At 37.8% G+C, this 23,255-nt stretch overlaps 1 protein-coding gene across 1 annotated transcript in view; it reads right to left on the bottom strand.

The window, feature by feature from the left end:
• Nucleotides 1–23,255, bottom strand: part of LOC128658283 (sodium channel protein type 2 subunit alpha-like) — a 380,151-nt gene that overhangs the window by 248,805 nt on the left and 108,091 nt on the right. Inside the window, exons 11-15 of the mRNA XM_053712819.1 lie at nt 19,697–19,903; nt 16,786–16,941; nt 15,282–15,617; nt 4,129–4,258; nt 1,489–1,727 (exon numbers count right to left, since the gene is read on the bottom strand). Of these exons, the coding sequence (XP_053568794.1) occupies nt 1,489–1,727; nt 4,129–4,258; nt 15,282–15,617; nt 16,786–16,941; nt 19,697–19,903 (1,068 nt within the window). The remainder of the gene's footprint in view (nt 1–1,488; nt 1,728–4,128; nt 4,259–15,281; nt 15,618–16,785; nt 16,942–19,696; nt 19,904–23,255) is intronic.

Raw genomic sequence — 23,255 nt, 5'->3', positions numbered from 1 at the left:
ATAGTGTTGGCTATGTCGGGGAGCAGCGGAATAGGGGATAATAACTTTATTATAGTTACGGCGATGTCGGGGAGTGGCGGAATAGGAGTTAATAACTTTTATTAGTGTCGGTGATGTCAGGAGCGGCAGATTAGGGGTTAATAACTTTATTATAGTGTCGGCTATGTCGGGGGGGCGGCGGATTGGGGGTGTTTAGACTTGGATTTTATGTTAGGGTGTTAGGTTTAAACCTAACTTTTTTTTCCCCATAGTGTCACGTCGCGCCGCTCTATCCGTTGCTAGGGGCGCGGCATCTCCTTCCCTGCTCGTTGCCAGGGGTTGTGTCGGGTCCAGATGCGTGTGGTGCTGGCGTCATTGCCGCACGCTCCTCTCTCCCTGATGCCAGTCCGGACGCCTGTGGCGCGAATCCTGCGCCTATGTAAATCCTGTCACAACGATCTATCACTGCCCAAGTATAGGTGCTACTTTGTGTGCTCCTGGGTGTGATAGATTGTTGCTTCAATTAATTAGCCTATTCATGTATGAACCTTGCCTGTCTGACTACTCTGCCTGTTTTACCCCTAAATTGCTGGATTGATTACTGCTGCTGAACTCTGCTTGTCTGACTACTCTGCTTATTAACCCCTGTTGTTCTGGATTGCCTCCTTGTTGCCAAACCCTGCCTGCCTGACCATTCTAGTGGTGTGCCCCTGGACTGCTTTACCATTGCCAAACCCTGCCTGCCTGACCATTCTAGTGGTGTGCCCTTGAACTGCTTTACCGTTGCCAAACCCTGCCTACCTGACCATTCTAGTTGTTTTGCCCTTGGACTGCTTTACCGTTGCCAAACCCTGCCTGCCTGACCATTCTAGTGGATTGCTCTTGGACTGCTTTACTGTTGCCAAGCCCTGTCTGTCTGACCATTCTAGTGATTTGCCTTGGACTGCTCTGCCGTTGCCACTGGGGACTGTCCTGCCTCTGGTGAGTGCCGCCTTCCTCATCTTACTAACTTTCTCTGCTGTGGGATATTCCCTATCATTCTGGCTCAATGCCGGTATAACCAGACTACTGGCCAAGTTCGGTCTGATAGATGAATATCCCATGAGCATTACACAGACATCAATGGGGTTGCGTTATGGAGATTTTTCATTCCGCACTTCAGGTGTTAGTTTTCTTTCTAACACTCTCTCCCCATTGATGTATATGGGGGAAAGCGTGCACGAGCACGTCAACGCAGCCCTTGGATTTTGTGAGGTATGGAGCATAACCCCACCATATCCCATGCTCAAGGAGGCTTTTCAGTAACTCGTAATAGCAGCGCTATGGAGGGTGAAATAGCGCAACTTTTTTGGCTTTAGTTTTGCACCCTGTTTAGTGCTAAACTCGTAATCTAGGTGTATGTGTATCAGCATCAAACTTCAGTGTCCAGCAAAACGACTAAAATATTATGCTAAGGCAACCAGTGAATTTTTGTTGTATAAAAGATTATGTATAAAATGAAGTACTTACCTGGTTCCCTATAGATAGAACATCACCAAAGTTTTGTGTCATTGGAAAATGTTCCATAGCCATGAATAGAGTGTTTAACACAATACAGATTGTTATAGCAAGATCTACAAATGGGTCCATCACAATTAGCTTTACAATCTGTTTCACGTTCAGCCATCTTTCACTGCAGTCCCAGATTAAAAAGGTTTTAGCAAATTGATACCAACAAGGGGGACATTTTTGCCTTGATTCTTCAAGCTCTGAAATAAATATAACTATGCATGAGGAATTTTTTACAACATTGATTAGTTCATCTGTAATGTAGTCTGTATATTTTTAAATATTTTTTTGTATTTTTATATATCTATAATTGGTTTCAGTCAAATTAATTGTCAAATTATTGTATTGCAAATTATCTGAAAAAGCTATGATTTTATTGCAGGGAAAAATTGATTTTCAATAATAATTGATATTTTTGTAACCAGCGCCTAGGTAGATTTGGACCTTCATTATTTAGGAGATTATATTCTCCATGATTAAATAATATCACCTTACCGTATATAGGTCATTTGGGTTTATTTGATCACATGTTGACAATAACCCATAAACGGCGCTCCTATTGTCCTATATTTGAAAAAAAGGATTTTCAACTGAACTGAAGAGATGGCCACTATGTAGTAATGCATAGAAGAATTAGAATATAGGTATTCAGCTAAACATAGTTTTACCAAAACTTTCTATTTCATTGGGGCATTTTACTATTTTTTGTAAATATTTATTTTACTACAAAAGGGTTAAATTAATAGTTGTGTTTTCTTGCCACTCCAGATGAAGATTGCTGGTGAGCAAATGATGGGCAGGCATACATATGTGTGCTCCAACCACAGACTCTTTCCTCATCTGGAGCAGAATTTGAGTGTTTCAGTAGTGCAAGTTTGTCTATGTCTAACTTTTTTTAGTTAAACATACAGTTAAAGGGAACATGTTTAAAAATAAAACAAGTATGTTATTTTACTCCCTGCATCTGCTTATCTGGTTTTATTCACAGAAGCACGACATGCAATTCGCAGATGATGGTATTAAAAGTTGTATAATTGTTTCTAATGTTCTGGTTGCATTTCTAGGGCATATGCACAAATAAAGGAAATGACAAATACTATGTATTTCTCAATCAGTGTTTTTTTTGTTGTACAAACTTTAATATTGAACATTGTTAGGGACTGAGCAAAAGGATGAAGTTGGAACTCAGCTTATGATCAGGACCCATACCCAGAAAGCAGGGGCCAGTAAAGCAATATCAGATCCACAATAAGCAGAAAATAAACCATAAGCAGAGTTTCTGGACATATATATCACTTTAAAAAATAACTGATTTATAGAGGATTGGTTTACAGCAAACCATGGATAATCAAAAGAAGAAGAAGCAGTCTAAGTCAAATCAACTATAAAATGTGTTTTCTCTTATGAAGAAAGAATATTAAGGGGAAACTGATTTACTGAGAAAAAATATTTTGTTGTGGTATTGAGAAATGCTTGTTTGTTCACTAAATCCATTAAACAATAACTCCTCAAAGTTAAATGTGTTAAGAAATATTGAAGATATTTAAATAATGAGCAGTGGCTTGGACTGTGGGTTTGAATAAAGTATCTCATAGTGTCAAACATGTTTGGGAAATAGCACTTTTTGCTTTGATCAGTATCTCATAATCTAATTTATTTATTGTTATTTATGGTTTTTAGTGAATGACAATCCCTGCTGAAATACAACATTTCTTCTTGCAGTTTTTTTATTAAAAAAAAAAGGAGGATGGCTCATATATGACCACAATCTGGTGGAACTCTCTGCCTTGCTCCACAAGACTCAACACTTGACTTCAAAGTTTCAAGTGTTCCTTACAAACTGTACTTTTCAGAGATGCCTAAAATCTATGCTAACCTGTCTTACCCCAGTTGCTCTCCTTCTGTCATTAGCTCCCCTCGCATCTCTTTAGCATTTAAGCTCATAAGCTCAGCCGTCCTGTAAATCACCTTCATGAAAGGTGGTCTACAACAGTTGGCAACTCACAGGGCCATCTAACCATTCATGTAGTCTATTATTGCCTGTTGAAAATGTTACCATTTATATATTGCACCTATGTTCATAATGCTCCAGGACCTGTTGGCGCTCTACAAACAAATAATATTATTAGTAATAATAACTTTTATTATTATAATTAACAGAATGGTTTATTGTTATATATTATTATTTTTATAATTATTAATTGGAAATACAAGAGACCTGCTGTAAAGCAAAAGGTGACATTTCCCACTCCCTTCAGTCAGTATAGATAAAAATGACTATAAAAGTGCCCTCTTAGGCCTTTTTTATTTTAACTTAGATGGTCATATACCTCTTGGGACTTTGGGCTTCAATCAAAACAAAGGTCTCATATTTTGTGAGAAAAAAATGATTAATTGACATTCATAAAAAATGAATGCCACCATAAACCTTGTCAGAAGCTGCCAGGTAAGTGTATATATTTGTTTGAAGTGTTGCTATAAATGAGGGGTCAAGTTTAGTGGGTGTGTTCAGCACATATTTTTTTGAGAGGGAAGGTTATTGTGTGGGGTAAAACTATATATGCATATACAATAAGTGAAAAGGACAATGTTACCCTGTACCTTCCATTGTATTTGTTATTACACTTGCTAAACTTAAGGCTCTTTGCTGTAAAGTTGGAAATTCCAGCAGATCCATGGACATTTTGTATGACCCCCTTCTCTTTATTACATCAATCTCTGTAGTAGTTCCCTGAAAAATAATGTATACATAAAAACATAATTAAATCTGTTCTAAAAAGTTATCTATAACAAATGTATTTTTTCAATTATGTAAAATAAAGTTTCAGTACAATATCAAAATTATAGCTACCTTAACAGCTGTTCTATTTAAGAAATAACATAATTTCCTAACATTTTATAGTTCAACATTTTAAATGTAACTGGATTTGTTTAAGTAAACATAAACACTGATCTATATTCCATTACATTTTTTTCAAATTCTCTGGGCTTCATTTCTTCATATATATAACGAACGAACTGTACCAATACAAATAATTAATTGATAGTAGTGTGGGTTTAGGAATTAACAATGAGATAACAAAATATTAGTTATAGTATACAGCTAGAAAATATGATCCCAGATGAAGTTTAAAGGGACATGAAGCCTATATTCATTTCATAATTCAGTAAATATATATATATATATATATATATATATATATATACAGTAGCAGTTTTGCAAGAATGTTAATATGCAAAAGCTCTAGATGGCTGCCCTATATTCTTCCATGGTACCCACCTAGGTATCTCTTCAACAAACAATACCATGGGAAAGGAGCAAATTTAATAACATAAGGATATTAGAATATTTTTTTTTAAAATGGCTTACACTGTTTGGGTTTAATTTCCTTTTAGCAAACAAAAAAGAAGAAAGAGTGTTCTCCAATTCAAGGAGGCCTTATTACATTTATTAATAAAATCCTGCATAATAAAATTGCACGTACAAGATAAAAGGCAGTATATAGCATATCACCACTACAGTGGTTCTAGGAGTCCCTTAGGTTCTGTTGAATCTCTACCACATGCTGATGTTGTTTAGATCTTGCAACTGGTTATTAAACCTTAACCGTTATTAGACCTTAACCGTTATTAGACCTTAACCGTTATTAGACCTTAACCGTTATTAGACCTTAACCGTTATTAGACCTGTCTATTCATTTAGGTAGTGAGGAAAAAGGAGCACCAGCAGGCAGGATGCAGTTAAAAAACCTTTATATCCTTTAAAAGCAGTGAATACAAACAAGTGGCATATACAGCGTCTGGGCATATACGGAGGTTTTACAATTACCTATTGACTTTGATTTGACTTAACTTGTGTAAACAGGTGCACACATTACCTTGTTTTAATTGCTGTCTGTTCATTTGTCTGGCACTAGCGGTTTGAATTCCGGCTGCCAGATTAAGCAGTCTCTAGCGGTATTGCCTGGGAAAAAAAACTGTGGAAATCTTTTTGGGACAAAACAGCCCTACGTATCTTGTTTGGTTAGTGTGACTCATTTTGCCAATTCAGACTAGTACAGGAGCACCCAGTTATTTTTAAGTAATTGCTCTGGGGTTACACGTGAGTATAGCAGATCGCTACCCTATTATGCTCCCTTGGGAGGCTTATGAGTCACTGATAGACCATAGTTAGGGGCCTTTTTTTCCGTGTAACACATTTCAATGGGGATAAATACCCATATTGTACTTGACTGATATTTGGTTGTAACTGATGGTTTCTGATAGGTTGCTATAGGATAGAACTTGATTACTTGAGTGCACATGCCTTTGTTTACTTTTAAATTAATTTAATTATGTTTTTATTGTATGTGGTATTTTTATCTCTTATTAATATTAAAAGTTATGTTTTAACTTTCTCTTTTGTCTTGTGGGTTGGGACCTTACTAGATTGGAGACTATTGTCTATTTTGGGGCTTCTTTATCTTTATATTTAACTGGGTTAGCGTGTCCTCTGAGCTGTGGTTAACTGTTTCAAAAAACAAAAAAGTGTCACAAAACACATAAAAAATACATTACAAAGTACAGTTACACTCATAAAACACCATCTAATAAAATGATTTAAAATAAATATTGCATAAAAAAAGATATAAGGGCTCAAAGATAGGAATTCTCAGGTGTTAGAAACAAAAAGGCAGTCAAAGGACTTTAACGTTGAGATACATACATATACATCTCAAAAGATGTTTATCTATGTATATATAAATGTCTATGTGTTCATATGTATTTATGTATTTACAGATGTATATATACACATTTGAACACATAAATACATATGTATACAATTATAAACATATATAGGTGCATTGGAGCACTTTGCAGTTAAGTAGATGAAAACATGAAAATGCATAATTATGCAATATTCATATTTAATAAAGTGGTATACTGTGTATTTACATTAAATAGTTCACATTTCAATGTTCTGCACATAGCAGAATATGTCCTAAGTATTTAAAGATAAATATCTGTATATATATAGAACATATTCTGCTATGTGAAGAACATTGGAATGTGAAAGATTCATATAATCATGTCGGTTTATCACACTTGAAAATATGCTCCATTGACTTCTATGAGGGAATAGGTTATCACACGCACAATATTGTAAATTCGTTTTTTTTTGCGCGCATCGGGTTAGCTCAAGAGTAATAACGTTTTACTTTCAATTCTTAATATGAGCGCAACCAGACGCACAAAAAAAGTGCTCCACTCGTAATCTGGCCCATTATATACAACAGTCTTCATAAAGTGGCAAATTGCCTGCTTACATAAATTATTACATCTAAATTAAAATGAAATAAAATACAACATGTAAATATATATTGGATTAGAGGCATGATTATCACAAATACCCTCAAATTTCACAATATATTTTCCTACTTGTTAGCCAGAAACATAGCAGCGTCAACAAAAAATACCTAAACATTTAAATTGTTTTGTATATTTAATTTTTTAGACCTTTATGAAAGCTTGGATGTCTAGATCAATATTTAGACCCTGAGGATATAAACTTCCCATAGTCTTGATCCACCATCTATGTTTAAGCAAGTGGTTATGACCTAATATATCTGCTTTGATATACTTTACCACACATATTTGCTATACATTCTAATATGCATTTATGAGACAGGTTATGGGCCAATTATGAATGTAATTGCTAGTCCATATATTGTTTTCCTTTTTTGTAGACATTCGTTTTGTTTCATTTAATTTTCATTACGAATTGCACGTATACTTTTTTGTGCATATTCCAAAAAATTATTAAATTGCCACGGCTTTCCTTTCCCTATTCATGTGTATAATTTTAAAAAAAAAAACAGATGCTTTGAAATGGAAATTACCGAACGTTTAGTTATTTCATTAGAGTATATTGACTGTCCTACTGTTTAGAATAGTGCCAGTCTGAATGTTTAGTGCTTTATATTTAGCCTCATTGTGTTAACTGAATGAAATTCAATTGTGAGTAAGGCTGGTTTTAAGATAAATTCGCATGAGCTTTGCATAGCATATTTTAAATAGTTTTTGTTTTAACGCATATCATATTGACTCCTATTTTGATCCTTACAAATATATATATGTATATATATATATATATATATATATATATATATATATATATATATATATATATATATCAATGTGTCCATAGTTATTTACTAATAATAAAGAATTCAGATATTTAGATTAATTTTATTGTCTTAGCAAATGTATGTTTGATTGTGGGTTTAGTTTAAAGAAAGATTGTTAAATATATCAGTTATAACCCTGCTATATATTCACATATTATTTGGAGGGTACTACTAAGATTTTATAAATATACTGACATATTATATGTCAGCTCTCAACATAATTCCATTCTCATCCCCCCTCAAATGCTCTCACTCAACCACAACCCTCATAACCTGAAACTTAGTTCATTCTCCCCTGTTACTGAGGAAGAAGTTTCGGCACTTATACTGCGCTCTCACCTCACTACCTGTCCCCTTGACCCTATCCCCTCACAGCTACTCCCCTCCCTCTCTGCTACCCTTACCCCTATACTAACACACATTTTCAACCTCTCCCTCAGCACTGGTACATTTCCCTCATCGATGAAACATGCACTGGTCACACCTATCCTCAAAAAACCTTCCCTTGATCCTACCTCCCCATCCAACTACCACCATATTTCCCTCCTCCCTCTTGCTTCAAAGCTTCTCGAAAAACTAGTATATGCACGCCTATCCCATTTCCTTACGTTAAACTCCCTTCTTGACCCGCTGCAATCTGGATTTCGTCCCTATCATTCTACAGAGACAGCTATTGTTAAGGTCACCAACGACCTACTTACAGCTAAATCAAAAGGCCACTTCTCTCTGCTTATCCTCCTTGATCTGTCCGCAGCCTTTGACACTGTCGACCACCCTCTTTTGCTCCAAACCCTTCAATCCTTCGTCATCTGTGATACAGCCCTTTCGTGGCTCTCTTCCTACCTATCAAACCGTACAGTGTAGCCTTCTCTGGGGCCTCCTCTGCCCCGTCACCACTTTCTGTCGGAGTACCGCAAGGCTCTGTCCCCGGTCCCCTTCTCTTCTCAATCTATACATCATCACTAGGTTCCCTAATTAAGTCCCACGGTTTCCAATATCATTTGTATGCTGATGACACCCAAATCTACTTCTCTGCACCAGACCTATCTCCTTCCTTGCTAACCCGTGTCACTAACTGTCTTTCTCACATCTCTTCCTGGATGTACTCTCACTACCTCATGCTAAATCTCTCCAAAACTGAGCTCCTCATTTTCCCCCTTCTTCCAAAATCTCCACCCCAATATCTCTATAATTGTCAACAACTCCATCATTACCCCTACCCCGCATGCCCGATGTCTCGGGGTCACATTTGACTCAGATCTTTCCTTCACTCCTCGCATTCAGTCCTTGGCTAAAGCCTGCCGCTTCTACCTTAAAAACATCTCTAAAATTAGACACTTCCTTACACAAGACACAACTAAGATTTTAATCCACTCTGTCATTCTTTTCCGCCTTGATTACTGCAACTCTGTCCTCTCTGGTCTCCCCACCTTCCGCCTAGCTCCTTTACAATCCATAATGAATGCCTCTGCCAGACTCATCTTCCTTACACGTCGCTCTTCATCTGCTGCACCTCTCTGCCAATCCCTTCACTGGCTTCCTCTTGCCTCTAGGATCAAACACAAAACTCTCACTCTGATATGCAAAGCCCTCAACTGCACTGCCCCCCCCTACATTTCAGACCTTGTCTCCAGATACTCTCCCTCCCGTCCCCTTTGCTCTGCTCATGACGTCCTACTCTCCTCCTCTCTTGTCACCTCATCACACTCCCATTTACAGGACTTCTCCAGACTGGCTCCCATCTTGTGAAACTCTCTGCCTCGCTCCACAAGACTCTCTTCTAGTTTTAAAAGCTTCAAGTGCTCCCTAAAGACTCTACTGTTCAGGGATGCATACAACCTACACTAACCTTTCCTAATACCAGTTCCTCTCCTCCATTGCTATCCCCTGAACCCCCTTAGCATGTAAGCCCAAAAGTCCAGCTGTTTGTAGATCACCTTCTTAAGAGCTGACTACAACAGTGCAACTCTTGGCAGGGCCCTCTACCCATTTGATCCCTATAATTGTTTTGTTGTACTCCCCCTTTGTTTATAGCGCTGCGGAATCTGTTAGCGCTCTACAAATAACCAATAATAATAATATAGAGGTTATGACCGCTAATAAGCATTCACCCTTGAGAAAGTCCTCCCGTGAGAGGATGAAATGCATAGGGGTATTTTGTCCCAAATAGACTTCTGTAGTTTGTCCCAGACTATACCACTAGAGACTGCTTGATCTGGCAACAGGAATTCAAACAGTTAGTGCCAGACCAATGAACAGACTGAGTCGTTCTAAATAGCAGACAGTCTAACAACGCGGTTGCAAGATCTAAACAACATCAGAATAAAGTGAAACCAATGGAACCTAAGGTACTTCTAGAACCACAAAAGGGGTGATATGCTATATATTGTCTTTTATCTTATACGTGCAATTTTTAATACAGGATTTTATTTAATAAATGTAATAAGGCTTCCTTGAATACCAGAATGTGCTGTCCTCTTTTTTGTTTACTGTAGCTTTTCCTTATGACCTGAACCCTGTATATGACAGCTGCTGTCCATTAAGAAGGATTTCACAGGGAAAGACATTGCATCAGTTTGATGAGAGACAGAGAATACACACTTCGGAGTTGATTTATCATGTGTCAAGCAGACATGATTCACTATACGATTGGCATCGCTAAATACGGACAACATACGCTGTCTGCATTCATCATTGCATAAGCAAGAAATGCTTCTGCAATGCCTCTTCCTGCTCACTGGCGGCCAATTGGCCACTAGCAGAGGCTGTCAATCTTCCTGATCATATTGGATAGAGGATGAATTCAATCCGCCACTTTTTACGGCCGCTGCTTCTTAACTTCCATTTCTGGTGAGCCCAAAATGATGGGCCGCCGAAACAGCTTCCACATCTTAATAAATGGAGCCCTACGAGATTTACAGCAACTACGGATTGTTCATATCTATCTTTAGATAAGTACTATACCGTAAAATAATTTCTCAAATAATATTTACTCAATTAGCCTCCTCTGAGATATATTTTTATATTGTTTCAGTAATATTTAAGTATTGAAACATTACATTTGTAGCATATTTAATAGTATAACATATTAGCATTGTTATATTTATATTATTTTACCATTTGATGGTAGAAAATTGTAGCAGCGCTGGTTTTTTTTTTTGTTTGGGTTTCATTTCCTTTTAAGGAAGGAATTTAGTGAGAGTAAGGATACCTACGTGATGATGAGAGTAAAGGTCTTGATATGGTAGTGGGAAGAAACAAGAGCAAAGTAAGCATAATACAGATGTTATTATAGTAGCATGTTGGATTGTATAAAGTTGGTCAGCGATATCTTGAAAAAAGATTCACTTGATAAAAATCTTAGAGAGATCCCTGCTAAACTGCCTTCCTATAAGTCTAGGGGGTAGATTTACTAAAGGTCGAGTGGATATAATTCACACTAGCGAATCATGTCCGCTTGACCTCGCAAAATGCCAACAGCATACGCTGTCAGAATTTAACATTGCACAAGCATTTCTTGTGAAATGCTTGTGCAATTCTGTGCCCTGCTCACTCGCAGCCAATCAGCCCGCTAGCAGGAGGTGTCAATACGATTGGTATGATTTCAGTCCACCACCTTAAAGGTACGACCGCTGCTTCTTAACTTCTGTTTCAGGCGAGCCTGAAATGATGGGCATAGAATGCAGCATCCGCTGCATAATAAATCTACCCCTATGCCTTTTATAAATGGTCCTTAACAGTGTCTGCTCACTTGTTTAAAAACATTGAAGGTCCATAAAGGTCCCACCCTAAATGTGGATACACAAAACGACTAAATTCCTTGCTTTAGAGGAATATAGTTATTTTAAAATAAAAAACTTACACAATTCTACAATATTCATAATACTATTGACTCATATTATTAATGTATTATATATAGTCCGTGCTTATAGTGCTACCTCTTTAACATACATTGTACAATTTTATATAATTGGAGGGATTATATTGAGGTTAGCAGGACTTTCAATTCTCCAAGTGCTTTGTTTATTCATAATTTTGGATTATGTCATAACTAAGCCCATTAGTTTTGGGGTTGGCTAATCAAATTATATTGAGGTTTTATTGGCTATAATGTGAATTGAAGTGACATTATTGTATTTTTCCGCTGGTTATGATCACAGAACACAGCTGCAGCTGTTATAGAAGCATGGGCTGGGTCACAAGAATTCAGTGATGATATCAGGCAAGAAGAAAATTCTGATACCTCATCTTGTATATCAGTTCTGAGTACTAAGAGTGCCAAAGAAAGGACGAACCGGAAAAAGCGACGACAACAGGTAAAACCTTGTGGGTTATAAGGTTATTTTTAGCTGCAGTGTAGAGGTTACCCTACCACCTGACACCTCCAACCCCCTGATCCCTACCTGATCCCTCTCATACTGCTCTCTTCCCTCCATCAGCCCCTGCTAGTCACCACCATCTTAGGTACTGGCAGACAGTTTGCTAGTATGCAGGGTTTTTTAATTATTATTTTAATATATATTTGTTTTTTTCTGCAGTGTAGTGATCCTCCTCAACCCTCCCACATCCCCGAGCCCCCCCCCAACCACAAATAGCTCTCACTAATTTTAGCCATCTTTAAGTACTGGCAGCTTTAGTTAGTCTGGGACTTCTCAATCCCCCCATTTTTTTCTGTATTGCAGCTCCCCATCCCTTCCTCCCTCTCCCTTCATTTTATTTTCTGCAGTATGTTACACCTCCTGCCAAGACCAGCAGATGATCATTACAGATGGTGACACACACAACGTCATTATTTGTAATGATATGGCATCTGCCTTCATATGGATCAAGAGCACTGATCGTGCTCTGGTTCCATATGCAGGCAGATGCCTGGAGCTCAGGAACTCCAGCTCTTGACTGTAACTTAACAGCCAAGACTGCTGGAGTTTCCTGCAGCTCTGACGTATATATGTGAGAGTACATCCAGGAAGAGATGTGAGAAAGACAGTTAGTGACACGGGTTAGCAAGGAAGGAGATAGGTCTGGTGCAGAGAAGTAGATTTGGGTGTCATCAGCATACAAATGATATTGGAAACCGTGGGACTTAATTAGGGAACCTAGTGATGATGTATAGATTTTGTACTTCTAGAACCACAAAAGGGGTGATATGCTATATATTGTCTTTTATCTTATACGTGCAATTTTTAATACAGGATTTTATTTAATAAATGTAATAAGGCTTCCTTGAATACCAGAATGTGCTGTCCTCTTTTTTGTTTACTGTAGCTTTTCCTTATGACCTGAACCCTGTATATGACAGCTGCTGTCCATTAAGAAGGATTTCACAGGGAAAGACATTGCATCAGTTTGATGAGAGACAGAGAATACACACTTCGGAGTTGATTTATCATGTGTCAAGCAGACATGATTCACTATACGATTGGCATCGCTAAATACGGACAACATACGCTGTCTGCATTCATCATTGCATAAGCAAGAAATGCTTCTGCAATGCCTCTTCCTGCTCACTGGCGGCCAATTGGCCACTAGCAGAGGCTGTCAATCTTCCTGATCATATTGGATAGAGGATGAATTCAATCCGCCACTTTTTACGGCCGCTGCTTCTTAACTTCCATTTCTGGTGAGCCCAAAATGATGGGCCGCCGAAACAGCTTCCACATCTTAATAAATGGAGCCCTACGAGATTTACAGCAACTACGGATTGTTCATATCTATCTTTAGATAAGTACTATACCGTAAAATAATTTCTCAAATAATATTTACTCAATTAGCCTCCTCTGAGATATATTTTTATATTGTTTCAGTAATATTTAAGTATTGAAAGATTACATTTGTAGCATATTTAATAGTATAACATATTAGCATTGTTATATTTATATTATTTTACCATTTGATGGTAGAAAATTGTAGCAGCGCTGGTTTTTTTTTTGTTTGGGTTTCATTTCCTTTTAAGGAAGGAATTTAGTGAGAGTAAGGATACCTACGTGATGATGAGAGTAAAGGTCTTGATATGGTAGTGGGAAGAAACAAGAGCAAAGTAAGCATAATACAGATGTTATTATAGTAGCATGTTGGATTGTATAAAGTTGGTCAGCGATATCTTGAAAAAAGATTCACTTGATAAAAATCTTAGAGAGATCCCTGCTAAACTGCCTTCCTATAAGTCTAGGGGGTAGATTTACTAAAGGTCGAGTGGATATAATTCACACTAGCGAATCATGTCCGCTTGACCTCGCAAAATGCCAACAGCATACGCTGTCAGAATTTAACATTGCACAAGCATTTCTTGTGAAATGCTTGTGCAATTCTGTGCCCTGCTCACTCGCAGCCAATCAGCCCGCTAGCAGGAGGTGTCAATACGATTGGTATGATTTCAGTCCACCACCTTAAAGGTACGACCGCTGCTTCTTAACTTCTGTTTCAGGCGAGCCTGAAATGATGGGCATAGAATGCAGCATCCGCTGCATAATAAATCTACCCCTATGCCTTTTATAAATGGTCCTTAACAGTGTCTGCTCACTTGTTTAAAAACATTGAAGGTCCATAAAGGTCCCACCCTAAATGTGGATACACAAAACGACTAAATTCCTTGCTTTAGAGGAATATAGTTATTTTAAAATAAAAAACTTACACAATTCTACAATATCACATTTTATTGAGAACAACTCCATTGGACACAGAGGATACCACATAATTTAAACCCTATCACAGGTCCTTGAACTTATAGGGGCCCATTTATCAAGCTCCATAAGGAGCTTGTGGGCCTGCGGTTCTGGCGAGTCTTCAGACCCTGTCTGCCTGCTTTGAGCTGGCGGACAGGAATCGCCGGAATTCAACCTGATCGAATACGATTGGGTTGATTGACACCCCCTGCTGGTGGCCCATTGGCCGCGAGTCTGCAGGAGGTGGTGTTCCACCAGCAGCTCTTGTGAGCTGCTGATGCAATGCTGAATACGGAGAGCATATTGCTCTCCGCATTCAGCAAGGTCTTGCGGACCTGGTCGGCACTGTCGGATCAGGTCCGCAAGACCTTTAGTAAATAGGCCCCATAGTGTGACTTTTTTGTTTACACACAGGACATATAAAACCACCCTTAATAAGAAAAATTTGACCATCCCACCCTCCTCCCCCTCTTCATGCTACCCTTCCCTCCTTAATTCCTTCCTTTTCTTTCTCCTCTTCTGTAGGCCTCTATCTTCTTCATTGATTTTTGAATGAGGTATTTAGACATGCATAGAATCGCTTCTGAATGGTGAACTTGTACATAAAATATAGACTGTAATTGTATGGTCTCACATCTAAACTGTGCTAGATTTGGGTACTTGAATGTTCAGTGTCAGTAGCAAATCATTCTATCTATTAAAGTATTTCTTTCTGCAGTTCTACCGTAACTTTGTAGCTGTACCTCATAGTTCTTGCATTTCTTTTATTAACGATGAATAAATAAAAAGAAAAATATGAAACTGTGGAGGAATACTTTAGCATGGTGTTTCTTGTTTCAGTATTTATATATTATAACATATTATACAAATCAATAAATAATTAGCTTTAGCTGTACAAGACATTTGTCCTTGATTATATTATTACCTCTTGGAAAAGTCCAATAGGAGCGCATGATCCACTAACCAGAGAAACCACTCCATTACAGTCCACAGTACTGTGCATTTTTCCATTCATTGAAAGTAGAGGCACATTTCTAGATGATCTGCTTGTCTGACTAATGTTGCTATTACAGCGCTCTCTTTGTCTTCCAGGCACGAAAAGAGAATCCCTTCTACTCCAATTATCTTCAAAAGTGCTGTGCTCGTCATCAGCAAAATTATTTTCTGACCCTACATCTTTAGCATGATCTCTAAAGCTGTAAATGCTGCTTCTGCTATTTCGTCTTGAAGAAAACAAAGGGCTGTGGTGGCTCAGCAGTGACTGCAAACAAACATTTCACAACACTTAAATCTTCAAACATTGATTTTGTAATGCTACATAATAAAGATTGCATTTTTTGGTTGGTTCTCTTTGGAAAGATATTCTACAAACTGATAGGCAACAGTGAATACATATTATTATTTATTATTATTATTATTATTATTATTATTATTATTAAAAAAAAAATCTTAACCAATGTAGGGTTTGAAAGAATCCTGTACATGATTTTATACTGTAGTCAGACTGACCTATTAACAAAAGTAGATCAATAATTGGAAAGCTCCAGGTTTAAATTACTGCAGTGAAATTACTTGTTCTATGTTGTTTTGAGCATGCAGATGCCAAATTTCAATGACTAAAATTAACTTTTGCTTACTTTGGAAAGCTGTTGAAAACTTTGTAGAGTAAAGTGAATATTAGACAATATTGAAAAAAAACAAAAACAAAACAGAAATATTAAGTATATGGTTAACTGCTTAACCCAAAATGATGTTTATATAGGTCATGCGGTACTATGCCTATTGTACCACACGACATATATACGTCAGAGCTGCAGGAAACTCCAGCAGTCTTGGCTGTTAAGTTACAGTCAAGAGCTGGAGTTCCTGAGCTCCAGGCATCTGCCTGCATATGGAACCAGAGCACGATCAGTGCTCTTGATCCATATGAAGGCAGATGCCATATCATTACAAATAATGACGTTGTGTGTGTCACCATCTGTAATGATCATCTGCTGGTCTTGGCAGGAGGTGTAACATACTGCAGAAAATAAAATGAAGGGAGAGGGAGGAAGGGATGGGGAGCTGCAATACAGAAAAAAATGGGGGGATTGAGAAGTCCCAGACTAACTAAAGCTGCCAGTACTTAAAGATGGCTAAAATTAGTGAGAGCTATTTGTGGTTGGGGGGGGCTCGGGGATGTGGGAGGGTTGAGGAGGATCACTACACTGCAGAAAAAAACAAATATATATTAAAATAATAATTAAAAAACCCTGCATACTAGCAAACTGTCTGCCAGTACCTAAGATGGTGGTGACTAGCAGGGGCTGATGGAGGGAAGAGAGCAGTATGAGAGGGATCAGGTAGGGATCAGGGGGTTGGAGGTGTCAGGTGGTAGGGTAACCTCTACACTGCAGCTAAAAATAACCTTATAACCCACAAGGTTTTACCTGTTGTCGTCGCTTTTTCCGGTTCGTCCTTTCTTTGGCACTCTTAGTACTCAGAACTGATATACAAGATGAGGTATCAGAATTTTCTTCTTGCCTGATATCATCACTGAATTCTTGTGACCCAGCCCATGCTTCTATAACAGCTGCAGCTGTGTTCTGTGATCATAACCAGCGGAAAAATACAATAATGTCACTTCAATTCACATTATAGCCAATAAAACCTCAATATAATTTGATTAGCCAACCCCAAAACTAATGGGCTTAGTTATGACATAATCCAAAATTATGAATAAACAAAGCACTTGGAGAATTGAAAGTCCTGCTAACCTCAATATAATCCCTCCAATTATATAAAATTGTACAATGTATGTTAAAGAGGTAGCACTATAAGCACGGACTATATATAATACATTAATAATATGAGTCAATAGTATTATGAATATGACTATGGTGATAACTTGTGGCAATATAAAAAATATATTTATTGAAAGAAATAAAGTAACAATGCAAACTAATTCATTAAGGGACGTCTCCCTGCAATATACATTCCAATTAAGTAATATGGATAAAAATTTATATGGCCAGATTAAAAACATAAAACAAAATCTATAAAAATCAGCATATGCACATTTATTCGGTAATTGAGGTATACTATTATATATAGTTTCCACCAATCTTTAAACACAGGGCGAGAGAGCAATTTGTGTTATATCTCTACGGTGATATTGCGCCTATGTGGCAAATTACCTTACACCCCGGACTGAGGTGTTTGATTGAAAAGTATCAGACCTCCCAGCGGTCGTATCACTTTTGATAGTATGGGGATGGCTTCTGTTTGTAGCGTGTTTCTTCTCCTATAGGATTGAACTGGCATTTTATTGGTATTTAGTTTTAAATAGGAATTATTTAGTTAATGATAGGAATTTTATTTATATTTATTTAAATTATATTTAAGTTACGGGGGGTTAGGGTTAGACTTAGGTTTAGGAGTTAATAACTTTATTATAGTGGCGGCGACGTTGGGGGCGGCAGATTAGGGGTTAATAAATGTAGGTAGGTGGCGGCAATGTTAGGGCCGGCAGATTAGGGGTTAATAATATTTAAATAGTGTTTGCGATGTGGGAGTGCGGCGGTTTAGGGGTTAATATATTTATTATAGTGGCGGAGATGTCCGGTTTGGCAGATTAGGGGTTAAAAATTTATTTTAGTGTTTGCGATGTGGGAGGGCCTCGGTTTAGGGGTTAATAGGTAGTGTATGGGTGTTAGTGTACTTTTTAGCACTTTAGTTAAGAGTTTTATGCTACGGCGTTGTAGTGTAAAACTCTTAACTACTGACTTTTAAATGCGGTACCAGTCTTGACAGGAGAGAGTGTACCGCTCACTTTTGGTCAGACTCATAATACCAGCGCTATGCAAGTCCCATTGAAAATATAGGATACGCAATTGACGTAAATGGATTTGCGGTATTTCCGAGTCTGGCCAAAAAAGTGAGCGGTGAGCCTGTCATTTCAAGACTCGTAATACCAGCGGGCATTAAAAAGCAGCGTTGGGACCTCTCAATGCTGCTTTTTAAGGCTAAAGCAAGACTCGTAATCTAGCCGTTTGTGCGGCTAGATTGAAAAATAGAAAAAAATAGATTGAAAAATAATTAATATTTAATAATTAATAAAAAAGAAGATGGAGGGGAGGAAGACAAACAGTAATGTAAGTCCATCTGAAGGAATAAGGAAAACTACTAAAAAGAGACAGGTAAAGGGAAGAAAATAAATGAAATATAAGAATTTTTTTTAAAGACTTTCTTTTGTTATTTACTTTAATTCCACTATTTCAAGCCAAGACTATACCAACCTCTGCTGGCTTTAGAATGGAAGGATCTCCCTCCGAGCAGCATGTCGGGCGGGAGGAATTAAAAATACAATCTAGCTATGCAAGTTGTGCAGTACTACGCAATGTGCATAGGGAGATTGTAACTTAACGCCTCCTCCATCGGGTTTCACTGATGTCCAGCCAGGCACTGTAGGGAGTTGCTGCGTGATGAGGGTGACATCATCAGAGGAGATTAATTCTTGCTTGATGGTGTCAAGGACCACCAACATCTTCTCGTGGACCACCAGTTGGTGACCGCTGGCCTAGATAACGAGTTGAGCTCAATATTGCGCTTTCACTAGGGGGATATTTGAGCTCCACTCAGTAATACCAGCGCACGTAAATGTGCGCTGGTATTAAAAGTGAGGCGCAATTCGAATGCGACCTTGCATTTGCATTGCCTGGAAGCCTTGCACTCACAAGAGCGTGCTTCCATAGGCTCTAATGGGAGCCTTTTTTTCATGCCATTAGACACAGCAAACCACCAAGCACAGTGAAGGGGTGCAAATCACGCAACATTGGCCAGCAAAATAAAAATATATATATATATGAATATATCTATATATATATTTATGTTTTTATATGTGTATATATACACACATATAACACATACATATATAGATATATAAGCATATACATATATATTTAAGGTGAAAACACAGTCCCTCATTAACCTCAATGTAAAGGCACTTTAAGTGTCATTTTTTTCTAGCGCCTACATCCTTTATAACTGCTTTGTGCAGTTTTAAATTTTTATTTAATTGCTCATATTTATTTTACATTTAAATGCACAGTACATTATTTTAGAGACAATTGGAGCCTATTTTTCTTTTTAACCAGAGGTCTGACCTCTGGTTAATTGCGCTAAGCTCAAAGTGAAACAGCAAGCTTGCGGGAGCATTAACCAGCCACTTGTAATGGCTGGTTATTTAACGTGCGCCTGTAAAGGGGAAAATGTGCCCCTCTATGGGTGCACGTTAAGATAGCGCTCCACTCGTAATCTATCCCTATGTCTCTGATGACTTTCAGACCCCTGTGATGTTACCTGAGCTTCCTCTTGTTGTCTCCGTAATTGTTCAAGCATTTTCTGAAATTCTGCTTCTTTCTGTTCTGCTTCTTCTAGTGTTGCCTGATTCTGTTCCTCATAAGCCATAGCAACCACAGCCAAGATCAGATTGACCAAGTAGAAGGAGCCCAAGAAAATCACCAGCACAAAAAAGATCATATAGGTTTTGCCAGAAGCTCTTAATGTCTGATATTGAGAAGAAAATAGAAGGATGAATTACAATATAAAATGACAAAATAACTCAAGTAAACTTGCTAAAGAAACATTTATATAATACAATTATTTCAAAAATCAGAGAATTTGCATTTAAATTCTAAATCTTTTAAATAATTTCCTTTTTTTAAACATAAAAATAAAATACAAAAACACACTTTTACGTGTGCCCGAGACTTAGGGCTTAATGATATAATCTTCGCCAGCTCAAACCTACTTTTTGTCGCTGACTCTCACAGGGCTGTCCCGGTGCAATGATCGTAAAAAAGGGGCAGTAACTGCGAGTGGCGAGATGGCTCCTATTAAAAGTAATGAGGCTTGCTGGATAGGAAAACTTCACTCTTTAGAGCAAAATTAGCAGGTAGCAGGGGGAGCACTTTAAAAAACATAATTTATGTAAGAACCTACCTGATAAATTAATTTATTTTATATTGGCAAGAGTCCATGATCTAGTGATATATAGGATATACAATCCTAACAGGAGGGGCAAAGTTTCCCAAACCTCAAAATGCCTATAAATACACTCCTCACCACACCCACAATTCAGTTTAACCAATATCCAAGTAGTGGGGTGATAGAAAAAGGAGTAAAAAAGCATACAAAAAAATATGAAAGAAATTAATTGAACAGGTAAGTTCTTACATAAATTATGTTTTCTTTCATGTAATTGGCAAGAGTCCATGAGCTAGTGACATATGGGATAGAAATACCCAAGATGTGGAAGTCCACAGAAGAGGCACTAGAAAGGGAGGGATAAAATAAAAACATCCATTTTCCGCTAAAACAATTAAATACACAAAAAATAAGTTTTTCCCATAAATAGAAAGAAAAAAACTTAAAATATTAGGAGAAGAATCAAACTGAAACAGCTGCCTGAAGACCTTTTCTACCAAAAACTGCTTCAGAAGAAGCAAATACATCAAAATGGTAAAATTTCGTAAATGTATGCAAAGAAGACCAAGTTGCTGCTTTGCAAATCTGATCAACTGAAGCTTCAGTCTTAAAAGCCCTAGAAGTGGAGACTGATCTAGTAGAATGAGCTGTGATCCTCTGAGGTGGGGACTGTCCCACCTCCAAATAAGCTTTATGAATCAAAAGCTTCAACCAAGATGCCAAAGAAATGGCAGAAGCTTTCCTAGAACCAGAGAAGACAACAAATAGACTAGAAGTCTATTTAGCACTGCAGAATCTGTTGGCGCTCTTCAAATAACTGATAATAATAATAATAAGAAGAAGTCTTCCTGAAATCTTAAGTAGCTTCAACATAATATGTCAAAGCTCTCACAACATCCAAAGAATGCAAAGATATTTTAAGAGCATTCTTGGGATTAGGATACAACCTTAGGAAGAAATTTAAAAGAAGTCCGCAAAACAGCCTTATCCTGATTAAAAATCAGAAAAGGAGACTCACACGAGATAGCAGACAATTCGGAAACTCTTCTAGCTGAAGAGATAGCCAAAAGAAACAAAACTTTCCAAGAAAGTAGTTTAATATCCAAATCCATGCATAGCCTCAAAAGGAGTAGCCTGCAAAGTCTTCAAAACCAAATTACGACTCCAAGGAGGAGAGATTGATTTAATAACAGGCTTGATACAAACCAAAGCCTGAACAAAACAGTGAATATCAGGAAGCTTAGCAATCTTTCTATGAAATAAAACAGAAAGAGCAGAGATTTGTCCGTTCAAAGTACTTGCAGACAAACCTTTATCTAAACCATCCTGAAGAAGCTGTAATATTCTAGGAATTCTAAAAGAATGCCAGGAGAATTTATGAGAAGAACACCATGAAATATAGGTCTTACAAACTTGATAATAAATCTTTCTTGAAACAGACTTACGAGCCTGTAGCATAGTATTAATCACTAAGTCAGAGAAAACTCTATGACTAAGCACTAAGTGTTCAATTTCCATACCTTCAAATTTAACGATTTGAGATCCTGATGGAAAAACGGCCCTTGAGACAGAAGGTCTGGTTTTAGAGGAAGTGGCCAAGGCTGGCCACTGGACATCTGAACAAGATCTGCAAACCAAAACCTGTGAGACCATGCTGGTGCTATCAGAAACACATATGATTGTTCCATAATGATCTTGGGGATCACTTTTGGAACAAGAACTAGAGGCGGAAAGATATAAGCAGGTTGGTAAAACCAAGGAACTGCTAAAGCATCCACCATCTCCGCCTAAGGATCCCTGGACCTGGACAGGAACCTGGGAAGTTTCTTGTTTAGATGAGAAGTCATCAGATCTATTTCTGGAAGACCCCACATCTGTACAATCTGACAAAATACATCTGGATGGAGAGACCAATCCCCCGGATGTAAGGTCTGGCGGCTGAGATAATCCGCTTCCCAATTGTCTACACCTGAGATATGCACCACATAAATTATACAAGAGCTGGATTCTGACCAAGAAAGTATCCAAGATACTTCTTTCATAGCTAGGGAACTGCAAGTCACACCCTGATGATTGACATATGCCACAGTTGTGATCGGAGTTCAAAAATATTTATTGGTAACCTCGCCTCTTGAGGTTTTCAAAACCCTTGTGCTGTCAGAGATCCCCAACCTGAAAGACTTGCATCTGTTGTAATCACAGTCCAGGAAGAATGAACAAAAGAGGCCCCCTGAATTAAACGATGATGGTCTAACCACCAAGTCAGAGAGAGTTGAATGTTGAGATTTAAGTAAATCAATTGTGAAATCCGAGTATAATCCCTGCACCATTGATTCAGCATACAAAGCTGTAGAGGTCTGATGTGAAAACGCGCAAAGGGGATCACGTCCGATGCTGCAGTCATGAGACCTAAAACTTCCATGCACATAGCAACTGAAGGGAATGATTGAGACTGAAGGTTTCGACAAGCTGAAATCATTTGTCTCTTGTCTGTTAAGGACAGAGTCATGGACACTGAATCTATCTGGAAACCTAAAAAGGTGACCCTTGTCAGAGGAATCAAGAAACTCTTTGGTAAATTGATCCTCCAACCATGTCTTTAAAGAAACAACACTAGTTGATTTGTGTGAGATTCGGCTAAATGCAAAGACTGAGCTAGCACCAAGATATCGTCCAAATAAGGAAACACCGCAATACCCTGTCCTCTGATTACAGATAGAAGGGCACTGAGAACCTTCGAAAAGATCCTTGGAGCTGTTGCTAGGCCAAATGGTAGAGCAACAAATTGGTAATGCTTGTCTAGAAAAGAGAATCTCAGAAACCGATAGTGGTCTGGATGAGTCAGAATGTGAAGATATGCACTCTGTAAGTCTATCATGGACATATAATGACCTTGCTGAACAAAAGGCAAAATAGTCCTTATAGTCACCAT

This window comes from Bombina bombina, chromosome 1, assembly GCF_027579735.1.
Source record: "Bombina bombina isolate aBomBom1 chromosome 1, aBomBom1.pri, whole genome shotgun sequence".
Lineage (NCBI taxonomy): Eukaryota > Metazoa > Chordata > Amphibia > Anura > Bombinatoridae > Bombina > Bombina bombina.
The sequence above is the reverse complement of the archived record's forward strand: the minus strand, read 5'-3'. Positions and strand labels throughout refer to the sequence as shown.